This window comes from Lepus europaeus, chromosome 5 (assembly GCF_033115175.1).
Source record: "Lepus europaeus isolate LE1 chromosome 5, mLepTim1.pri, whole genome shotgun sequence".
Lineage (NCBI taxonomy): Eukaryota > Metazoa > Chordata > Mammalia > Lagomorpha > Leporidae > Lepus > Lepus europaeus.
The window spans coordinates 54274823-54298720 of NC_084831.1; the positions used below are offsets into that span (position 1 = coordinate 54274823).

Sequence of the window (23898 nt, forward strand, 5' to 3'; positions counted from 1 at the left end):
TTTAAAAAAATATTATGTAGGATCTCTGTCTTTAATGTGCTGTACACTCTTATTTAATGCTATAACTAGTACTCCAACAGTATTTTTTTCACTTTGTGTTGCTATATGGGGGCAAACTGTTGAAATCCTTACCTAATATATACTAAACTGATCTTCTGTATATAAAGAGAATTGAAAATGAATCTTGATGTGAATGGAAGGGGAGAGGGAGCGGGAAAGGGGAGGGTTGCGGGTGGGAGGGAAGTTATGGGGGGGGAAGCCATTGTAACCCATAAGCTGTACTTTGGAAATTTATATTCATTAAATAAAAGTTTAATAAATGAAAAAAAAAATAGAAAATGAACACATAGTTTCCTTTGGCTCTTCTGGATACAAGCAAGTTAGGCAGGGCTTTGTCAGGCCTAGAAGGCAGTTTGATTCTTTTTTTCTTTTTGCTCAATTACGGTTCATTTCCCTTCCTTTCACAGGCATCAATCCCTAATAAACACCTTGTACCCAAACTCAGTCTCAAGTATCTGATTCAAGAGAACCCAATCTCCAAAAACATGGAAACAAGTAACTTTGTTCAGGGAAATTCTCTCACAGGTACATAAATTTGTGAAGGAACACAGCATACCGGTTAACAACTTGGGCTGTAAATGAAGCCTTGGTTTATTTTAAATAAAACCTGGCTGTGCTACTTTTTACTCAAAGACCTTTCTGTGTTTCCCTTTCATTTGTATAACGAAGATAATAATAGAACTTACCTCCTAGAGTTGTTCTGAGAGCTAAATGAGTTAGTTTGTATAAAGTACTTAGAAGTGAGCCTATCATAGTTATTACTCAGTTAAGCATTACAATTTTTTCCAGTGTTTAAAATTCTTTTCACAAGTGTAGACTTTAGAAATATCTATGGTCAGACTCTGCATACCTGAGATGTTGCAGAAGAAACAGAAGGTGAGGGAGAGGCCGGAGGAGTAAGTAAGCTGCAGGGCAAGTTTAATGTAACGTAGTGCTCGTGACTACAGATGATTCGCAGGAAATCCAACCTCAAGGACACCAGGACACTTGGGTTTGATAAGGAGTAAAGCTTTGAAGACACCTTGTAAACAATGCATACATAAAAAACATCAATGGACTATATTATTTCTCTACCATAAACACCAAAATGCTGAGTTAAAGAATAGTATTGAGTGGGTAGCTTTGGGTTTTCTGGTTTAAATATCAGTATCAGTTTTTTTCAATTACTGAGAAAATTAAAAGCTTGGAACTACAAGATTTACTCTATAAACACATGTTACTACACTCTATTTCCAATATAGCATTAATATTTCTACTTCACAGAAATGTACTTTCTGAAGGAAACAGTATAAGATTAAAATGACTTCATAAACTCTCCATTCTCATTCTAGCAACCATGTGTTTATCTCTACTCATAACTATTAGTTCTCCCAGCTACACTGTAAGCTACTTGAGGAAGTACATTACAAGCTAACCAGATAGCTTCTGTATCCCTAGGGTATAGCCCAATGTTTGGAGTCAATGCTTAAAGAATACACAGGACAAGTTTTGGTAGCAATAATACATAAAATGTTGAGGAACAGGTAAAACTAATAACATTGCTGCAAGACTCTGCAAGCAGGTCAGTATTCACACAGTTTAATCTGCCTAATTAAGAGAAACAACAGAGGCACCCAATACAGCAGACCTCAAAATTGTAAATGTGACACTATGAAACAGAATTCTTCACAAGTGGTTCGCAAAAACCAACCTGCAAATCAGTGGGAAGTGCTTTGCAAGCACTGACTCCCACACTCCCCTCCCCTACTACCAGGATCCAAACTCCTCAACAATTCTGAATGAGACCTAGACATCTCTGTATTTCTAAAGCCCTTTGAAAGGTAAACTCTATAATGCCTATACAGAATGCTTCCCATGGAGCCCATTAGTACTAATAATGAGTATTTTCCCAACAGCAATTTTTTTTTTCAACAGTAATTTTAATTCACTGATTTTTTTAAACAAAATCAAGTTAATGGAAAAGTTTCAGGATGCTTTTAGTTTAGTAAAGACAAGATAATGAATGACATCTGAACTTAGGTGAACATCCAAACTGTTAGGTGGACTCTCCACTCCACAATATCTAGGGTTGCATTAGGAGGATCACACAGCAAAATGCAGCTGCTTTGGGGCTGGCGTTGTGGCATTGTGGGTAAAGCAGCTGCCCGTGATGCAGCATCCCTCAAGGATGCTGGTTTGTGGCTCCTCCACTTCTGATCCAGATCCCTGCTAAAGGCCTGGGTAAGGGATGGAAGATGACCCAAGTGCTTGAGCCCCTGCCATCCAGATGGGAAACTCACATGAACTCCTGGCTCCTGGCTTCAGCCTGGCCCAGCGCTGGCTGTTGCGGCCATCTGGGGAGTGAACCAGAGGATGATGATCTCTGTCACTCTATCTATCTCTATTCTCCCTCCATTTCTGTGATTCTGACTTTCAAAATAAGTAAATCTTTAAAAAAAAAAAATGCAACTGCTTTAAAAATCACTCAAGGCAAAAAGAATTGCCTTAGCTGTTCATTCAGTGTAAACATTACACTTGTGATGCCCTGAGGCTGCTTTCTGTTACTACTAGTTGTGGGTGCGCTCCAGAAAGGGAATTAAAGAGCCACGAGTAAGTCAGTGCAACTCAAGGGAAAGTCGGCTATGCTGATGGCAGCTTGCCACAGTCCTTGTGTCCTCACAAACCAAATACAATTTTTTTGTCTTACTAATAAAAATGTGTTACTTTATGTAGCTTTTTTTGTTTCAAGACCAGTACATGCTTATGAAGGTCTCTTAGGTCCAGCCCTGGAAAGAGCTCACATAGTATTTGCATTACTTCATTGTTAATCATTACCAATGATGTATTACCTGTTTATAGCAGGTCTTTATAAGGCTAAAAACAAATCCTCTGTCCATAACAGACAGCAGATCATTGAGAAAGAATGCAAGGCTTGTATTGAGTCTCTCAACCATTTCTGTGTCCTATGAAATGAAATACAAAGTAAAAAGAAAAGTATAACAGTTTAATTTTAGCTTGAAAGAGAGACAAGTAAAAAAAAAAAAAGCTATCTGTACCTTCTGAAATCGTGAGACTATATCACTAGCAATTGTGCTGACAAGAGCAGCAATGTCATCCATGAAACGTTCTGGAAAACGACTTTTCCTTGGAGCGTCAAGTTTATCATTAAAGTATAAATGGTGCACCATGCTTTTAACCTGAAACAAAAAATACAAGTCATTAGTTTTATTTTTATGAATATAATTAAATTACAATAATTCTAAACACTTGGGTTATGTTTTTTTCAAAATACCATGTGATTTAATAGATGGCTGAAGCATTGAAATACTTTTCAAATATTCTGAAAAAAGTTCCCCACAATATTTTGTGTGTATCAAAGTAATAGCAAACAAAGAGAAACTCAGTCATTCCATCGTGTTCTTTATCTTGGCTATCAAAAATTCTGCAGGGCCAGTGCTGTGGCTTAGCAGGTGAAGCTGCCGCCTGCAGTCTTGGCAGCCCATATGGGCACCGATCCTATCCAGCTCTCTCTGCTGTGGCCTGAGAAAGCAGCAGAAGATGGCCCAAGTGCTTGGGCCCCTGCACCCATGTGGCAGACCTGGAAAAAGCTCCTTTTTGCTGGTTTTGGATTGGCCCAGCCCTGGCTGTGGCGGCCAGAGCCGTGTCTCCGCCTCTCTGTAACTCTGCCTTTCAAATAAACAAATAAATCTTTTAAAAAGTCTGTATATGTCAATAGAAAAAAATTTTACCCTTTTAAAGTATTTTTAATTAACATTTTTGAAAGCTCAATAAATTTGCCATTCCATATCCTCCGAATTATAAGTGGTGAAACATTAGAAACTGTCTTCACCATAGTGTCTTCAGCATCAACAGTATAGTGGCAAGTGGTATGTAATAAATGTGACAAATTAATAGCAAAATAATATAATTAAATTAAAAATCAAGAGCAATTTAAATTTGTAGGATGCTTTCAGATACATTTTTTTTTGTTGTTACAACACTGTGGTAATGGTAATAAAGAACATTAAACTTTAGATTCGAGGAGGGTGCGTGTTTGGCCTAGAGATTAGACACTGGTTAAGACAAACACATCCAATATCAGGGTATCTGGTTTGAGACCCAACTTCAGTCCCTGATTCCAGATTCCTGTTAGTGTAAAACCTGGGAGGCTCCAGTGATGGTTTCAATTACTGGGTTTCTGCCACTCATGTGGCAAACCTGGATGGAATCCCTAGCTTCTGACTTTGGCAGGACCAGCCCTGAACATTGTGGATATTTGGGGAGTGAACCAGAGGATGGGAACTCTCTTATCTTTCTCTCTGCCTCTCAAGGTAAAAACAAACAAACAAAAAGCCCTCAAGCAAACTGAAGCTAAGATTTTACAGTTAATACACAGCATAGTAAAGTCGAACTGCAGTCTTTTGACTTTTATATAAAAAAATCTTAACATATATGTATGATTATTAAAAAGCTGTAATTGGGGCTGGCACTGTGGCGTAGTAGGCTAAACCTCCACCTACAGTGCCAGTATCCTATATGTGTGCCAGTCCAAGTACTGACTGTTCCACTTCCGATCATCTCCCTGGTATAGCCTGGGAAAGCAATACAAGATGGTCCAAGTGCTTGGGCCTTGCCATCCATGTGGGAGACCGTAAGAATATCCTGGTTCCTGGCTTTGGATCAGCCCAGCTCCAGGCGCAGTGAACCAGTGGATGGAAGACCTCTCTGTCTCTCCCTCTTTGTCTAACTTCACTCTCAAAAAACCAAATCAATCTGTTTTTTAAAAAAGCTATAATTACAGTTTTTATTTTACAATAAAAGTACATGAATTACAAACATGATGTTTATTTTCTAGGGGAAAATAAAGAGCTGTTTGTCATTTATATATGATCCCAGGTTTACTTTTTCTGTAGATTAGTAAGCCTCTAGAAGAAATTATATTGGAAGCTGACACTGTGGCACAGTGGACTGAGTGGTCCCTTGTGATGCTTGGCATCCCATATCAGAGTGCCAGTTTGAGACCTGGATGTTCTGCTTCTGATCCAGCTCCCTGGTAATGTGCCTGGGAAAGCAGCAGAGAAGATGGCTTTGGCCTCTGCCATCGATGTGTGAAACCTGAATGGAATTATGGGCTCTTGTCTTCAGCCTAACGCATTCCTGGCCTGTGTAGTCAATTCACAAAGTGAATCAGCAGATGGAAGAAATAAACAATTAAGTAAATCTTTTTTTTTCAAAGAAATATTTTCTTATAGTCTTCAATATAGGCAACATTGAATGCTTATATATGTATATATGAACATATGTGTTTACTTATTAATTCATCTACTTGGTATTTTCTTTCATTTCTTTAAAAATTTTGTTTAGAGGAAGACAGAGACAGAGAGAGTTCCCATATCTCCAAATGACATGACAGCTGGAGCTTTGCCCTGGGGCTGGAGCCAGGAGCCAGGAACCAAACCTAGGCACTCGATATGGGATGTGGAGGTCTTAAGTGTTAGGTCAACTGCCCACCCCCATCTATGATATTTTCAATACAGTATATTGAATTAAGAATTTTTTTTTACTGGCTGTAATTGGCATTTCCCTAAGAGCTTTCTAAACATAATAATAACATAGACATGTATAAGGTCCTTTTTATCTTTGCTTGTTATAAAATTTACCATGCTGTTTTTCTACATTTGCATGTTCATTCTGGCAAAGAAGGAAGCACACTTTAAAAAGAATTTAAGGGGTTGGTGTTGTGGCATAGTGGGCAAAGCTGTTGGCTGTGACACTAGCATCCCATATGGACACTGGTTTATGTCTCAGCTGCTCCACTTCCCTTCCAGTTCCCTGCTAATGTGGCTGTGTAAAGCAGCAGCAGATGACCCAAGTAGATGATGCCCAAGAAGACAGCTAAGCTCTGGCCATTGCAGCCACTTGGAGAGTGAAGCAGCACATGAAGATCTCTTTCTGTTACTCTGACTTTCAAATAAAAACATAACAAGATAGACAACTTGGAAGCTACCTCTGAAAAAAAAACGAGATTTAAAACGAGCCTCAGATGCTAAAATTTCACCTAAATTGTGCTGAATGTCCAGAGTGTTTGTTTAGAGGTATATCACATGTAATTCTGTCTGGGAGGCACATATAAAACCAACAGAGAAAAACTTCCAAGATAAAAATGAGATAACTCAACACTGTTCACTAAGGAAAAAATAATAAAGAATATGCTCAGTTTGCTCACCATTAACTCGAAAAAGAACCAGGCTTGTTGCAAAGCTGATTCACGAACACTGCCACTGCAAACAACCCACTGCAGAGCCAGCTCCTCATGAAAAAGCTATCCAGAAGTAAATCCACAGTTAGTACCAGAGTCTAATCTGCTGATAACATAAACCAAACAAAATGCGAATACAGGTGAAGATATAATGGAGAAAAAGCAAAATAAGGCACGTGAACCATTCAATGATGCAGTGAAAACACCCATTAACGAAACGGCTATTTATGCATGTAAGACAGTGGCATGTTGAACAGCTGAAAAAATTACATGTTATCTTGGAGTAAGATGTAATTTTAAAAAGACAGGTAGGAAACAGCCTCCTAAATTGTACCTGCAAACAGAAACTAGGCTGAAAACTCACAGTTACAAACAAGATCATTTTGTGTCTTAAATACGTATTTTAACAGATACAAATACACTCATGAACTTTGCTGGTACAATTTAGGAAATACTTTTGAAAATTTAAATTTTGCTATAAGACATAATTTTCAAGTTTTTAAGGATTTAAAGTCTTTATTTTAAAGTAGCAGAAAATTCCTGCCTTATAATGGATACACATACAAAGCATTTGCAAAGTAGTGTATATTAATATGAGAAAGGACTAACAAAACTGTGCATAAAGGAAGCAAATCAACATATCTTACTAAGAGTGATAATTTTTCTAACTCATCTTCCTTTCCCTGGAGATTTAAAACACAAAACAGAAGTAGTTACAGAAACAGAATCAAGAGTTGATAACATTTGGCACTAAAATTTGATGATCAAATTTGAATTCACTAAACTCTAAAAACAGTCAATTCCAAAGACATGAACATTATCATAATGTAAGAGACTACACTGGCAAGGTATGCCCCCAGAGGTGTCAGACACGCAGCGCTTGCCCAGATGTATGTAAAAACACAATGCAATTATTTTAGTATCTCATACTGCTTAGGTAATGAAATCCACATCTATTTAACTGTTGAAATGACTTCCCCCATGTAAGGATTTTCTTCATATGAATCTACCTTTTTAGTTGGTAAGCGTCCCGTTAATGTTTGTAAGAAACTTGAAGTCTCTGTGTGCGAAGACATACGATTACAACCTCGATCCATACCCTACGGAGTGGAGATGAATGAACGACGAGATAACATTAACATTTATAGTGGGTGGCTGCAGATCAAGGATCACGTACAGCTTAAAAACAGAGTTTTACTGTGGTTTCAACAACCGTTTGTTTCATTCCTCATCTTATTTTCACTATTTGTCATTGCTTCAATGACAATGCATCAAAAATATCAACAAGGCCTCTGTGTTTTTAGTCTTTTAAAAAGATGAGTATTTTAATGATTATATAATATTCTGAGTGCTGCAAAGAATGAAACTTTTATCTATGTGATCTATATACATGCACATATCTAGTAAAAATATATAAAAACTAAAAACATATTTCTCAAGTGGTTTTTGACCAAAAAGACATCAAGAATTTTGCATACAGTGAAGAAAATAAAGAGATTAGAATATTTCTTCACATTTTTTACCATTGTCAAAATACTGCTCATGTTGTCAAAATACTATATCATATATAAATCATTTATAACATTAAACACAAAATTAAAATTTTTCTTCAAGAATATCAGAATTTTCCTCTAAAGCCACACACAAATGAGAAGTATGTTTTGAAGTTTCATGCAGTATTAGCTATCAAGCACTAGTCTTAAGCAAAACCTAATTCAACTAAGTTAAAACAAATTTCATACTTTGCAACACAGTACAAATTAAAATGGATTTTTGCTTCTGGTATTCAACCACACAGCATGGAGCTCATACACTGTTCACATTTAATTTTAACTTATTACCAGTCTTTCTACTGAGTGATTATGAAAAAAAATGACAGGATAGCAAAGGTTAAATAAAAATGAAATAATAACTATATTTTAAACCAAAAGCAAATTGAAAACTGTTGAGTTTTTTTCATGTAATTAAAAAAAAATTCCTACTAAATATGTGCTACCCCGAAAGTAGAAACTGTTATAAAAGCCATCATTGCATAAGCAGCAGGCACTGAAATACTGATAGAGTGTATAGGAGGAATAAGGAGGAGAAACAAAATGGGAAAGGAGAACATTACTGGTGCAATTGGTGGTATTCATGCATAGTAGTTGGAAAATGTGCTAAAAGTAAACAAAATACACACTTCTTAATGATTAAAAAAGCAAGCCACTGAAATCACAGTATGTACTAAAAAGTAATGTTCTAAAGGAAACATCAGCAGCCAATAAAGAAACCTCTAATGTAAACACCACCTGTGTTGATTCTGCACTTGGACTGGGGTTGGATCCCCATGGGGCAGCTTTTGGACCACCAGTGTTAACCCAGGAATTGGAGCGATCTAAACCCTAAGCATACAATAGAAAGCAGTTGGAAAGGAAAGAAATATTACATGTTGCATGCTATAATTATTCTTAAAGAAATCCAGACCTTCCAATGCAAACATGTTTTTAATTAGTACTGTTAAAGCAACCAAAATTTTTAGGCACCTGTAGAGAATTAGTTCACCCAAATTATCTGGTTACATAACTTAAAAAAAATCACAAAGAACATTAAATATAGCATTTAAAAGTAACTTTTCTTTACGTAAATGGATCACCTTTAAGTAGCAACTCACGTTCCCACAGCACCACCTCCCCACGTACTCTTTAAAGATAATACAAGTTAGCAATAGATAACTGAGTTTAACTGAGGTTTAAAGGGAAAAAAAAATGGGAATTCTCCCCTACATTTCATTATTTGCTAAAATAATTTACTTCATTTTATCTTTCATCAGCTGAAAACTAATGTGCAGTGATAGTCTACATTTCTATTTGACCTTGCCTTCTCATTCATTTTCTTTTAGATATGCAGAAGTAAAAAATTAAGAAAAATTATGCCTAATATTTTCTCCCACCTAATAATGATAGTGGATTTAGAATTCTGCCCAGAGTTATACACATTATAAGGAAAAACATTATTCTGGGGCCTTCTATAGAAATTGTTTGTTCATCATCATCTCCGTTAATTCAGTTTCTTTAACATGTTACTAACCTACATGAGCAGAAGTGCACTATGTCTGTGTCTGTCTTTGAAAGGGATTACTGTGATTTCAGGCGAGGAGAACTGAGGCTTTATTTCCGTGCCATAAGCCTGCTTTGTAACTTGGAAAGCTTTACAAAATTCAGATTTTGGGCCATATTCCAAGAAATCTAAGCTCAATCTGGAGGCCTAGAAATCTGCTAACTTGGAACTGAAACAAATTGCAAGGAATTTTTTGGAGGGTTATTGGGGTAAGAATAACAAGGACAAGCAAACATAAACTCACTAAAAATATTAGGGGATGAGTATAGACCCAAGCTGGAAAGCACCAAAGAAAGGAGAGAGGAAAAAAATAGTTTTTGTAAAAACTTTCCACATGTTTTTGAAAGGAATGCTTTCTAATGAGGTAAATTTGACAATGTCCAAATACTAGTAAAATTATATAATTAGATTTGTTTAAAATATTTGCCTTCTCAGAGCTCTACTATAGTATTTGAAATAAAAGCAAATGAACAAGTGTATGGTTTTCAGATAAAATAAAAACTAAGTTTTGCAAATAAGGTAAAACCAGGTTTCTTACTAGTCTCCAAAATTACGTTTCTAGTACATTAAGATCTTTCTACCATATTCAATTTTTAAAGTCACTATTCATGTTACAAAAATAAAGAAATGTCAGTATCAGATTTTCAAAAAACTGTAATTGTGCTCTTCTCTTCCATATATTTCCACAAAGTGAGTATCTGACTTTTCTGTACTCTGAAATTCACTTTCTAACTCATTGCTTAATAATTTCTTTTAAAAAGTAACATGGTGAGAATAAAAATAAATCTTTTCAAGCCATTAATTATATTTTATATGTAAAATAATGATGCTGTTAACTGTTCTATCAGTCAAAGCTACCTTTTTAAAGAAAACTTTGGTGATTTTTTTGGTAAAGCAAGTAACTTCCATAACTTAGGTATTAACAGGACAAAGGTCTGAGACACTTCCAGATTCAAAAATCTTTAGCAAAAGAAAAACTTACAAAAGAGACCAAAAAGGTATAACCTGAAAACTAAGAGGAAAACCAAGGGAACACTGTGCCCTGGAAGCCAAGTAAAGAGAAAAAATGCGGAGAAAGATGAGTTTATCTGTGTCAAAAGCTAATGGTAGATAAAGTGCGTCAAGTCCTGAAAATTAACTATTGGATTTAGCAACATGGAGGGAAAAAGCAACATAAACAAGAACAGTTTGGTGAAAGGTAAGAGAAATATTTGATTCAAATAGAATGAGAGTAAAAACAGGGTAGCAAGAACAGAAAATCCTTCTAGGGCAGTGTTAACACTGGAGAAAATTTTTACAGGAGAGAAATAACAGCATGTCTATAGGTGGGTGGAAATGATTCAATACACAGGGAGACACTGATGCCACAGGAGAGAGGTGAAAGAACTGCTGGAGTAAGGATCTTGAGTAGGTGAGAAGGACAGGAACTTGTGTAGGAGAAGAAAGAACACATTTTCTAAAATGGACAATCATCTTTAGAAGAGCATTAATTAGTAGGCAGCTCATGGCTGCAGGTTCCATAGATAAGATGGTAAAAGTCTATGAAAATTTTCTTTTATGATTTATATTTCTCAATGAAACTGGAGCTAACAAGATGAGGGGGAAAAGAGTAGAGGCTTGAAATAACCAAACAAGGCATGAAATCATTTTCTAGGAGAATGGGAAAATGAAGGAAATACAGCTATCTGACAGCAGTAAGGTTCACATCGTTGGGATTTCTAATGAGACCAGTTCCCACAATATTTCTCACGCCTCGTTTAGTTGTACAGCTGCTTACCTGGCATAGGCAATCAACTGAGTTGAACTGTAGTTTCAGGTTTGGGAAGAATAACAGAATTGTTTGCTATAATAATTGATTATGGACAGTAAGCCAGCTCAGGAGGAAGAGGGAACATTAAAGGAGTAAGGTAGATTAAAAAGTCATAGGGGTGGGCACCCTAGCTCACTTGGTTAATCCTCTGCCTGCGGCACCGGGTTCTAGTCCCAGTTGCTCCTCTTCCAGTCCAGCTCTCTGCTGTGGCCCGGGAGGGCAGTGGAGGATGGCCCAAGAGCCTGGGCCCTGCACCTGCATGGGAGACCAGGAGGAAGCACCTGGCTCCTGGCTTCGGATCAGGATAGCTCCGGCCGTGGCGACCATCTGGGGGGGTGAACCAACGGAAGGAAGACCTTTCTCCCTGTCTCTTTCTCACTGTCTAACTCTATCTGTCAAATTAAAAAAAAAAAAAAAAAAAAAAAAAAGAATAAAAAGTCACAAGATCAAGAGATCAGCCGGCGCCGTGGCTTAACAGGCTGATCCTCTGCCTTGAGGCACCGGCACACCAGGTTCTAGTCCCGGCTGGGGTGCCGATTCTATCCCGGTTGCCCCTCTTCCAGGCCAGCTCTCTGCTATGGCCCGGGAGTGCAGTGGAGGATGGTCCAAGTCCTTGGGCCCTGCACCCGCATGGGAGACCAGGAAAAGCACCTGGCTCCTGGCTTCAGATCAGCGAGATGAGCCGGCCGCGGCGGCCATTGGAGGGTGAACCAACGGCAAAAAGGAAGACCTTTCTCTCTGTCTCTCTCTCTCTCACTATCCACTCTGCCTGTCCAAAAAAAAAAAAAAAAAAAAGATCAAGAGATCAGAGGCTGCAGGGATATAAGAGAAACTGTTGGCGTATCAGACAGAAAAAATAGGAGATAATGATCAGAGAATAAGATGTATGAATTTGAGATCATGAGGATTACAGTTACTGGTAATGGCAAGGTTTAGGATCTCACCATGGCTCAGCTGAAGCAGGACGGACATTAAGAACAGTAAAGGAAAAGTTTCTTGGCTTGCCAAGTCAATAAAATAAGAATAAATGAGAAGTGATATGCATAAAGTTCACATAAAATTATATACCATTATTATTAGGGATTATGACTAAATGATAATCCAATACAAAGGTAGTTATCAAAAATTTTGCAATAAAAAAGAGTAAACATACTCATTTAAATAAAACTTGATTAGTACAAGTTGAGTTGTCAAGACACATTCTCTTCTTGTGATGACTTTCTTATAAATTAGTATGTGCGTGTGTATATATATATATATAAAATAAAAATTATGTGCCATTTAATAAAATTCTTAAGAAAGGGCAAGAAAATCATTCCAATATTTATAGACCTCTTTGTATTAAATCTTGAGGTTATAATCTACTAAATATATCATACAAGAATAATCTACAAATAGGCTATATTAGGTATAATGTGAATTTTAAAGAAGAAACATTTTAAAAATTGAATCTTGCAAAGAAATGCTGCCTATAGCCATATGATGCAAAATTTTTTATAATTCACAAATCAGATTCATTCTGCTGAAGAACTGTACTTTATTACTATATAGACAGTATAAAAATAATACGCACTACCCCTACTACAATCAGATATGATCAAGAATGAAACATGGCAATATATGTGGGAGAAAAAAGTCTTCTCTTTTAAAACTGCCATATTATTCAGGTTGTTCTACAGAATACCACATAAATACATTGTCACACCATTGTCTCCAGGATCTTCAGGTTATTGGAATCCATATATTAATTTATTATTTAAGTAACAGGACAGAGAAAATACATTCTGATCTGTAAGAAATTGCAAGTTACCCAAAAATGAGGAATGGTTAATATGAATGAGTTAAGATTTACTATATAAATTAATTAATTAGAAGCTTCTGGGTATAAAATTTCTGTTAACTATATGAAATATGAATGAAAAGGGTACTGCTGAAATTCTGAATCAATTTTAAGTACTTCACCAAACCCACTAATCTAGATCTTTCAGAGTTCTAACAGACTTCAGGCAGAGTTAAAAATTGACCTTAGAACAAGTTTATTTATTAGTTCTTCCTCATACTCTAATTAAGGAACCAAACTGTCAAAGAAAAGTTGCCTATGATTCTGTAAGAATGATCTTTCCCAACAGAAAAAAATAGCTTTTTAATAGTTTGATCAAAACACAACATGATGTTACTTCTTGGTTTCACTCTTACTGTGCTTTTTCCCTGCTTGCCTAGACCGTTGAGTTATTTTTATATACAGAAAGGTAATAATAATTTGTTCCTTAGGTGTATGTTTTTGAGTAGTAAAGATGGGTGCTTTGAATAAAAAACAGCTGGACAATATACCGCCTGGCCTCTCCTTTTTAGCCTGGAATAATCATTAACCATTTCTGAATATACTGTATTTTTTGAATCTTGGTGTACTTTTACGCAGAGTTTCATGTGAAAGGCAGCTCTATTACCTATCAAAGCTAATCATCATTGTTCTTAATGCTTTGTGGAGGAACTCATACTTTAAAACAATGATGATATGTCTCTTTACAGGAGTCAGATAGGTTTCTCTTAATTCTATAGGTAGTCAATCCAGCCATTTTTATATGATGGCATACGAGATAACATTGTTATATTAGTGACGAGTCATCTCAGACAAATTTCAGAATTTGGCACGTATTTTTTAGCTCAGTGTATAAACCAGTCTGTAATAGCAAGCATATTTAACAGAAACAAGAGATACTTGGTGTATACTGATAGAACAGAAATGTGTAATTTCTTGCTTATTTCTAACTCAACTACATCTCAACATTAAGAAAAAATTAAAACAACTGGACACTTCTCCTTGTTCAGAAAACTGAAAACCAAATTTACAGATGCATATCTTCAGTTTACCTTACTACCGATGATTGACCGAACTTCATCATCTGGTGAAGTGGGAGTCCCAGATATATCTGGATTACTATTACTAAGGCTCCGAGACCGATTTAAATTAAGGCTTGCAGGTCTTACAGCAGATCTAGCCATTGTGGCATAATGCACTGATCCTCCCAAGCCCCCGGGACCTGGAGTTGTACATGAAATAGAACATAAACAAAGAAAATTAGGAAAGAATCTGAAAACAGCTTTGACACTTTACAAATTCCACAAGTATCACAAATTGCTTTTGTTTCCAAAGGAAAAATGCTATAAAACTGATTACGTATGTCATGTATAATAAAAAACAAAATTAATAGGGAGTACACATTATCTTCACTTAGGTATCGCTGCAAATGTGACCCAAAAGGTTCCAGCTGATGTTCCCTCCTTTTTGCCCTCTCCACCTACTCTTCCCTGGTAATGTCACTATAGGAGAGCCAATTTACTGCCAACAGCTCCACAAGAGTATTCTTTATTACTCTACTTTTATTACTGACAACATGAACAATATAAAATGGCATGCTTATGATATAAACACAACAAGTAAAGATAATTCTAAGAATTCAGGTTATATATACACAAAAAAAAGTAAATCCTTTTGCCTGACTAAAGGCAAGGCTGACATTACCTTTCAACCACGTTGTAATGAACACAAAAATACCCAGTAATTGTTTCCATAATCAACTTGACTTTCCTCGTTTATAAAAATATTTCTAAATGCCATAATTTGCAAATGATATATACCCATCAACTATTTAACATATGCAATCTCAAACTGATGAATGACTCAGACAAGCAGGTGAACAAGTTGAAAAGTATGTGTAACCTAATTATTAGTTAACTAACTGAATAACTGAAGGGTTCTTCAACTATGGTAATCCCTACCACTACCACAAATGTCATGCAATAGACAAGTAACTACTCAGGATCTACAACTCAAAATGCTGTATCACTCTATTGACCGTAAAGAGATCAGCATTTTTCTACAGAATAATCTTGTACATTATTGAAAGTTTCACAGGGTTATCAGGGAACTACAGAGCTACCATGTTTCTTTTTTAAAGCCCAACTCCATTCAGAATGACAAGAATAAGATTATATATCTTATCTCAATAAAGAATGATAAAATACTTTGAGAGAACAAGGTTATTTACAGGGCTCACTTTCAAGAATTAATTCATTGAGCTCTCCAATTCAAACTGAAGAAAGCTGTATAAATGATGATGTTTAAAAAAGTATCTATTTATCCCTTTAATTCCAGCACTAAGCACAGGGAATGGTATTTAAGTGGGTATTCAATAGACATTTGCTATTCAATGAATGAATCACACTTTAGACTATACAAATATCTCAATTCTGTCATAAGCATAATTTGTGAAAACCAGTTTCATTGTAAAAAAAAAAATACCTGGTGATGGTGAATTAGGGTAAGTATTTGGTAGGCGAAAAACATAGTAAATATACGATGCAAGAAGGCTATTTCTGCCATGCTGGTCATGATTTCCTTCCAAGTTTTTATGAAGTCGATTTATAATTGATGCCATGGCTTCAAAAGACGCTTGACCTAGATTAACTTTTAAGGAGGAAAATATTTTTGCTTTAATTTTTTCAGACTGTAAGTTCCATGAAGATGTAAGTTTTTCATCTCAACATGCTTTGGTTATTTTACACATAGTAAGGCATGAATATGATATTTGGAATTGATTTTAATGATATCCTGTATTAGCTGAACCAAAAATATTTTTCTGAACAAAATGAAAAAAAAAAAACAAAACTAATTTTCCTAACTTAACATGCAAATTCTATGGGTTTGATTGGTTAAAAATCAAAACATTTTCCAACAAATGTCTATTTTATAAAACAATATACGGCACATAATTTAAAAATCTATCTTGCATATCACATTCAGAAGGAATTCTCATTTAATAACTGAAAAATCTAAACATCATACAATCATCACATATTATTTTCTTAACAATAAAACAGATTACAATAGATTATTAAAAATACTAACTAAAGATAATAAGAAAAGGAAATAGTAAGCAATTTGATTGAAATGAGTGAATCTGTATAGGTATAGAAGAAAAAAAGGGCTAGAAAAGCAGTATAAGAGACTATAAAGCTGGAAAAAAGGTGTAAGACTGAATATAAATTTTAAATAATAAGGTAACCAACACCTACTCAGTACCTCAAGTCAATATAAAGATTTTATAAAAATTAGGAAATTCTGATAGTAGCACCTTGAATAATGGATAAACTAAGCAGGTATTCTGAGCAACAGAACCTCAGAGTCTATGATTTATTTAATCAAGACAGGAAATTATGAGCAGATAATGAGGCCAATTAAGTTTTCCTAAAAGTGGAAATCATTAGATAAAATGGTCATGTAGGAATATTAACCAGTACACAATGACCTAGAAGGGAAAGAGACTAGACAGAAACCTGAATGAGGTTTAATCACCCCGTGTTCTTAGTTAGTTCCTTTGCCTTTTTCTCATATTTCTTATTCCAAATCATCATAATCCTTCTCAAAATTTAGCTCTGCTTTACTTCCCTCTTTGTAAATCTTTGCCTTCTACACACACACACACACACACAAAAGTATGAAGTCCTCAAGTCTTTCTACAGATTTACTAGAATCTCAAACAACTTTCAAATCCTTTCTAAAGGAAGCTGTGCCCTTCTCCTACATTGCCCTCATTCTTTCTCAGTTAATCCTTCTTCACTCTATAGCTTATATTTTTCTCCTTTACTCAACCGTTTCTCTCGGTATGTAAGTATGCTTCAATCTCTCCACTTTAATGCTCCACTCAACCTCACTTTCTCTTCTAAGCAAACTTCTTAGAGAAGTGTGTATTGCTTGTGTTGTTTTCATCACCTACTACTTCTCAAGTACAGTAAAGAAGAGAGGCACACTGGAGCCGTTGCTTGGGCTTGAGTTTTGACTCTGCCAGTACTAGCTGAGTGGCCTCACACAAGATTTTAAGGATTCTGTTCATTACTTTATTCATTCATGATATTGTGGTAACAGTGACACCTACTCACAGGGCTGTTGTAAAAACTTCATGTACTCATATAAATAAAGCACACAGTACTATTCCAGGTATATAAGAGCTAATCATGTGGTTGCTACTATTGTCACATAATATCATTATTGTTACAATGTTATACATATTATTACTGTTACTACTGTTATAATATATTGTTACTTAATATATTATTATTTGTACAGCCAACAAAACAATGGTAACCATTTTTTCCAAGAATTTTTTCTACGATTTTTGTAACAGTACTTTTTTTTTTTTTTTTTAAATCTATTTGACAGGTTGAGTCACAGACAGAGAGAGGGAGCGACAAAGAGAAAGGTTTTCCATCTGCTGGTTCACTCCCCAAGTAGCCACAAAGGCCGGAGCTGAGCCGATCTGAAGCCAGGAGCCAGGAGTTTCTTCTCCCACAAGGGTGCAGGGCCCAATCACTTGGGCCATCTTCTACTGCTTTTCCAGGCCTTGGAAGAGAGCTGGATCAAAAGGGGAGCAGCTGAGACTCAAACCGGTGCCCATATGAGATGTCAGCACCGCAAGTGGAGGCTTAGCCTACTATGCCACAGGGCCCGCCCCAATAGTACTTTTTATAATCTCTTAAACCATCCTCTCTTCTCCACCACACTATCATCTGCTGTTTTTCAGGATCTCATCATTTTTTGTATGGAAATGAGGGCAAGACTCTTAATCTGTAATTTTGCCTATAGATTTTCCTGCTTCCAACCCATCTCAATGCAGCAATGCCATCATTTTAAAGGCAAACTTGATCACATTACTTTCCTAATTAAGAAAAGACCTGTCAAAGGCTATTGATTCCCTACAGAAAAATATTCCCAATTCCTCAAATTGTCATGGAAAAATCTACTTCAACTCCTGCCTCATATCACCTCTAATCACCAATTAGCTTAACTTCTTTGCAAGATTTAGATGGAATTATCAGCAAAGGTACAGGAGGAAACCTTGGAAAAGGGTGGGGATAAAGAACACCTCTCCTTTGGAAACAACACAGAAGAAAAAGAGAATACAGTGACTTTTGAGCAAATTAATGCAATAACAGCCATTAAATGGATGACAGTAAATGAATGGAAATGTAGATTAGGTAGATCATAGGTCTTTGAAACATTAACATGATTTATCTGTTCACCTCTATTTTCTTAACTAGTCTGTAAGATCTTAAAGACAGGAACCATACCTATCAGTGTCTGATATATATTAAGTATTTGATAAAAATTTGTTGAATGAATAAAATAGGTTACATAATTTCAGTAGAAGACTACATGGCACATTTTATAAAAACCAAAGAGAGTTATCAACGTCTAGCATTAGATATAAAACATCCTTCCCCTCAAAAAAATAAATTCAAATACAGTCCTTATAGATAGCAATTAGGAATCATGATTCTTCTCTCTGTTTTTTGAACAAAAGTTAGAAATGCCAAATTAAAAATTTCATGATTCATCCCCAAACAAAAGTAAATTACCTATTTGGCCAGCAATGACAGGAGGTCTAACAACTAAGAGTATCAGTTTATCAAGCAGAAGGTGAAGAAATCGGACCACTGGTTCCAACTGAGATGAATTCAATGCTGAAATACTGCTCTTCAATTCATTTTCTAAGTTATTTTCCATGATTCTCATGTCCCCAATTCGGACTGGGAACATGTGTTCATCCAGAGCATTGACCAGGGCAAAAAACTTGTCAAGATAAGGATCCTAAAACAAAAAATGAACCAAAAGCACTAAACAATTAAAACTCTGTAAATTCCCCTATTTTTAAGGACTAGGGACCACTAATACCTCATATTAACTGATAATATAAAAAGCACATATAAGTATATAAAAACATTATTTTCAGTTAAATGCATCTATTCTCATTTATTATTGTAAAATAGCCACTTCAAATACTACTGGTTACTCAAAAACTACTGATATTAATTAAGGTTTTTCTCTCTATTTTTAAAGTTTGAGTTTGCCTTCTTAGTTTGGAGTTCAATTATTTCGGCAAATACATTAGCAACCTACCTGTGTCCATTATCAATGTATTGCCTCAGCTTCAAACCTATCACCTTTGCTGTGCTTTGGTAATACTAGAGTTACACTCTTCAAGCTGAATTCTTCTTGGTCGGCTGACTTGTGGTTAGACTTGGACAGACAGTAGGCAGTTAAAAGAGTCTTTGCTTCTAGCCTTTGGGTGTCCCTGGTGGTGGCAGGCAGATGTGAATGGTGTGGGTCTGTGGTGAGGACTGAGCAGCAGCACTCACTACAGCGGTGGTGGTTCTCTTCCATAGCAAGTGCTCTCCACCTGGCCCCTTCCACACAGCGCATGGCAGGCAATGCAATCCCACAGCAGCAACAACATGCCCTCCCCAGGGGTCTGATGGTCAGCCTTTAGTATCCTCCTCCAAGTTTTTAAGTTCCTTCTCTGACACTTTCTGTAACTGCTATCTCTGTGACAATCACATAATTTTCTTATACCACCATTTATAAGTGGTATAAGATATACATACTTTTAATATATATTTATAAAATGTATAATTTTAATTTAGTTGACTTTTTTTTTTTTACAAAAAGAGATTTATTTATTTGAGGTAGAGTTACAGACAGAGAGGGAGAGTCAGAGAGAGAGGTCTTCCATTCGCTAATTCACTTCCCCAAATGGCCTCAATGGCAGGAGCTGAGCCAATCTGATGCCAGGAGCCAGGAGCTGCTTCTGGGTCCCCCATGTGGGCGCAGGGGCCCAGGTATTTGGGTCATCTTCCACTCCTGCCCAGACCATTTGTACGGAGCTGGATTGGAAGTGGAGCAGCAAGGACGCGAACTGGGATGACGGTGCCACAGAGAAGGCTTAACTTACTACACCACAGCGTTGGCACCAAGTTAACAATTTTTTATGTTAAACTGTCTCCATACATGGGCAGCCACAGTGAGTTAAGCCACCATTTGAGATGCCCACATCTCATACCAGATGTGCTTTTGATCCTCCCTGCTGATGTGCCTGGGAAGCAGCAAATGACGGCCCAAGTACTTAAGTCCCTGCTACCCACGAGAGATTCAGATGGGGTTCCTGGTTTCCCCAGGCAGTTGCAGCCATTTGGGGAATAAACCAACAGATGAAAATCTCTTTCTCTTTGCCTTTCAAATAAATAAATACTTAAAAAATGTTTTTAAAGTTTGAATTACTGGGGTTGGTGCTGTGGTGTAGTGGGTAAAGCCACTGCCTGCAGTGCCAGCATCCCATATGGACTCCACTTTCAATCCAGCTCTCTGCTATGGCCTGGGAAAGCAGAAGATGGCCCAAGTGCTTGGACCCCTGCACCCGTGTAGGAGACCTGGAGGAAGCTCCTGGCTCCTGGCTTCGGATCACGCAGCTCTGGCTGCTGCGGCCATTTGCGGAGTGAACCAGCAGATGGAAGACTTCTGTCTCTCTGCCTTGGCCTCTGCCTCTCTGTAACTCTTCGTTTTAAATAAATAAATAAATAAATCTTTAAAAATATTTTTTTTAACTACTGGCAGTTTTGTCTCCTGACTTCAATCCTGACTGCTGTCACTTAATCTCCTTCTACACTGTTAACGGAACCAGTGTTACTTAAAGCAGTAATGTGCCAGGTCCAAGGGCAGATGCTTATTCTCCCAGATGCTCCTTTATACCTAAAGACTGTCATGCATTATCGTTCTACCAATGAGATGTGAGCAGAAGTCTGTTGCAACGATGGGAAGACTTTTACTTAGCAATAAAAATAAAGTTTAAGAGAAGGCAGCAATACCATATAGCTTCACATTTATAATTCTAATATTGTTCTAATTTGATATATATTTAAATGAGCAAAGGAACTCATTACTGAAATCCAGTACATGAGACAGTTATAAGAAAAGTATAAAACATTATATAGGATTTTTTTTCAACTGATCTTTTAAAAAGGTTAGAATACATGGTCAATTTGTTTTACATAGTGGCAATACATTCAGTATACTTCAAAAAGTTAAAAGAATAAAACATCTTAAGAAATATTTGCTGTCTTCAACAGATCCTTTAAAAGAAGGTATAATATATGACTGACTTGTTTTACACAGTTGTAAAATTTATAAACTTTTGACTATTAATCATCAAGGCCAATAATACGCGCCAGGATGCTACACAATAGATGCATACACATAATTCTTTCTCCAGGTTACATATATTCTAAATCATCTATATAATAACACACTGGGTCCAAAATCCTTTCTTGTCACATAAAAACAACACACAAATCTGCCGCCATAAAAATAAAGTTGGAAGTAAATAAATGCATTGACAAGTCTAAAAAGAGAAAACTCACAATGATTATAAGAAATGGATAAGAAGTGTGAAAAACAAAGTATTCATATATTTTACATAATTTAATATGACATTAAGAATTCTTCTGTTAAGGGGAAGAACATATTAACAGTACCGTAATGTCAATCTTCTCATCAACAGAAGGGAAAGAAAATAGGAAGCTTAGGACACATCTAATAACATCATAAAAGGAAAATCTCCATTGGTGTCACCCCTTTACTGGGGTCCACTTCTGTACTATTATATAAATCCTAACTACTACCAAAGCATCTTTCTTTTGAAGATTTAGTTACTTGAAACAGAGTTATGGGGGCTGGGAGGGGGGAAGAAGCAGAGAGAGAGAGAAGGGGAGAGAGTGAAGGAGGGAAGGAGATGGAGGGAGGGGGAGGGAAGGAGGGAGGTCTTCATCCACTGGATCTTGGAGGTTTGTGCCATGTTTCCTTGGGACTCTACCCCCTCACATTTTGCTTTCGCTGATTCTGCTTCCCAACCTTTCACTAAAATAAGCCATAACTGTGTGGTGTTGTGGCACAGTGGGTTAAGCCTTCATCTGCAGCGCCGGAATCCTGTACGGGCACTGGTTTGTGTCCCAGCTGCTCCACTTTCAATCCAGCTCCCTGTTAATGCACCTGGGAAAGCAGCGGAGGATGGCTCAAGTGCTTGGGCTCCTGCACCCATGTGGGAGACCCGGAGGAAGCTCCTGGCTCCTGGCTTCGGTCTGGCCCAGCCCTGGCCTTTGTGACCATTTGAGGAGTGGGACAGCAGATGGAGGAGATCTCTCTCTCTCTGTAACTCTGCATTTCAAACAAATTTTAAAAAAAGTTTGAACTGAAGTGGCATTGGGAAGTCTTCCATACCAGTTATTCTCTTAACATTTTGGTGAATCCCTAATTTTCATTTTAAACACTTAACCTCTTCTCACTCTACATATTTTCCCCAGAAAAATCACATCTACCAATTAATTTCAGCTATCAGATTTATTGTTACCTTCATCCCCAAACTCTAAACTGACTACACTTGCCTGCAGGACATCTCCATCTGAAGTGCACAGGCACTTCAACTTCAACAGGTTTGAGAATAATGTCAGATAGTTCCACAACTGCTTTCCCTCAGCATGCTCCCAAGTTTAGTTCTTTATTTAGGTTAGAAATTTCCGGCAGGCGCCGCGGCTCAGTAGGCTAATCCTCCGCCTTGCGGCGCCGGCACACCGGGTTCTAGTCCCGGTCGGGGCACCGATCCTGTCCCGGTTGCCCCTCTTCCAGGCCAGCTCTCTGCTGTGGCCCGGGAGTGCAGTGGAGGATGGCCCAAGTGCTTGGGCCCTGCACCCCATGGGAGACCAGGAGAAGCACCTGGCTCCTGCCATCGGAACAGCGCGGTGCGCCTACCGCGGCGGCCATTGGAGGGTGAACCAATGGCAAAAAGGAAGACCTTTCTCTCTGTCTCTCTCTCTCACTATCCACTCTGCCTGTCAAAAAATAAAAAAAAAAAAAAAAAAAAAAAAGAAAGAAATTTCCATCTACCTAGACCAACCTCTATGGCATTCAAGGTCCTTAATAATCTATTACCAGTCTATTATCTGTCCTTATTTATCATGATTTCCTAGGCACTTTAAATTACATTCACACCAGATAACTTGCCAGCCTTTTTTTTTTTTTTTTTTTTGGACAGGCAGAGTGGATAGTGAGAGAGAGAGAGACAGAGAGAAAGGTCTTCCTTTTCGCCGTTGGTTCACCCTCCAATGGCCGCTGCGGCCGGCGCATCTCACTGATCCGAAGCCAGGAGCCAGGTGCTTTTCCTGGTCTCCCATGCGGGTGCAGGGCCCAAGGACTTGGGCCATCCTCCACTGCCTTCCTGGGCCATAGCAGAGAGCTGGCCTGGAAGAAGGGCAACCGGGATAGAATCCGGCACCCCAACCGGGACTAGAACCCGGTATGCCGGCGCCGCAAGGCGGAGGATTAGCCTGTTAAGCCACGGTGCCGGCCTCAGCCTTATTTATTTATTTTTTTTTAACAATCTCATTTATTTACTTGAAAGGGAAAGAAAGAGAGAGAGAGAGAGAGCATGAGAGACAGAGCGAGAGGGAGGGAGGGAGGAGAGAAGGGGAGAGAGAGAGGGGAGAGAGCGAATGCGCCAGGAACTCCATCTGGGTCTTCTACATGGAAGGCAGGAACTCAAGTCCTTGTCTCATCATCATCTGCTGCCTCCCAGGCACATTAGCAGGAAAATGGGACTTGAACCAAGTACTCTGATTTGGGATGTGGGCATTCAAAGTAGTAGCTTAACCCGCTGTGCCACAACGTCTGCTCCATTTGTCAGTCTTTAAACAGACTACTACTGTCTCTTTGCACTTGCTATGTGATCATCTGACTTGTTTACTGTTCCTTTCTATGTAGGGTAAATGTTTACTTATCAATGCAACAGCTCTGTCCCCAGCAGAACAGACA

General features: G+C 37.5%; 1 protein-coding gene across 2 annotated transcripts in view; it reads right to left on the bottom strand.

Annotated features, from left to right (window-relative positions):
* DOCK7 (dedicator of cytokinesis 7) overlaps window positions 1-23898 on the bottom strand; it is a 248232-nt gene that overhangs the window by 87633 nt on the left and 136701 nt on the right. The window contains exons 20-28 of one of the 2 annotated variants that reach the window (XM_062191452.1): window positions 18621-18852; window positions 15508-15672; window positions 14076-14245; window positions 8587-8679; window positions 7309-7398; window positions 6266-6361; window positions 3096-3236; window positions 2889-3002; window positions 911-1081 (exon numbers count right to left, since the gene is read on the bottom strand). In XM_062191452.1, the coding sequence (XP_062047436.1) occupies window positions 911-1081; window positions 2889-3002; window positions 3096-3236; window positions 6266-6361; window positions 7309-7398; window positions 8587-8679; window positions 14076-14245; window positions 15508-15672; window positions 18621-18852 (1272 nt within the window). The remainder of the gene's footprint in view (window positions 1-910; window positions 1082-2888; window positions 3003-3095; window positions 3237-6265; window positions 6362-7308; window positions 7399-8586; window positions 8680-14075; window positions 14246-15507; window positions 15673-18620; window positions 18853-23898) is intronic. The other variant, XM_062191451.1, reaches the window with a different exon arrangement.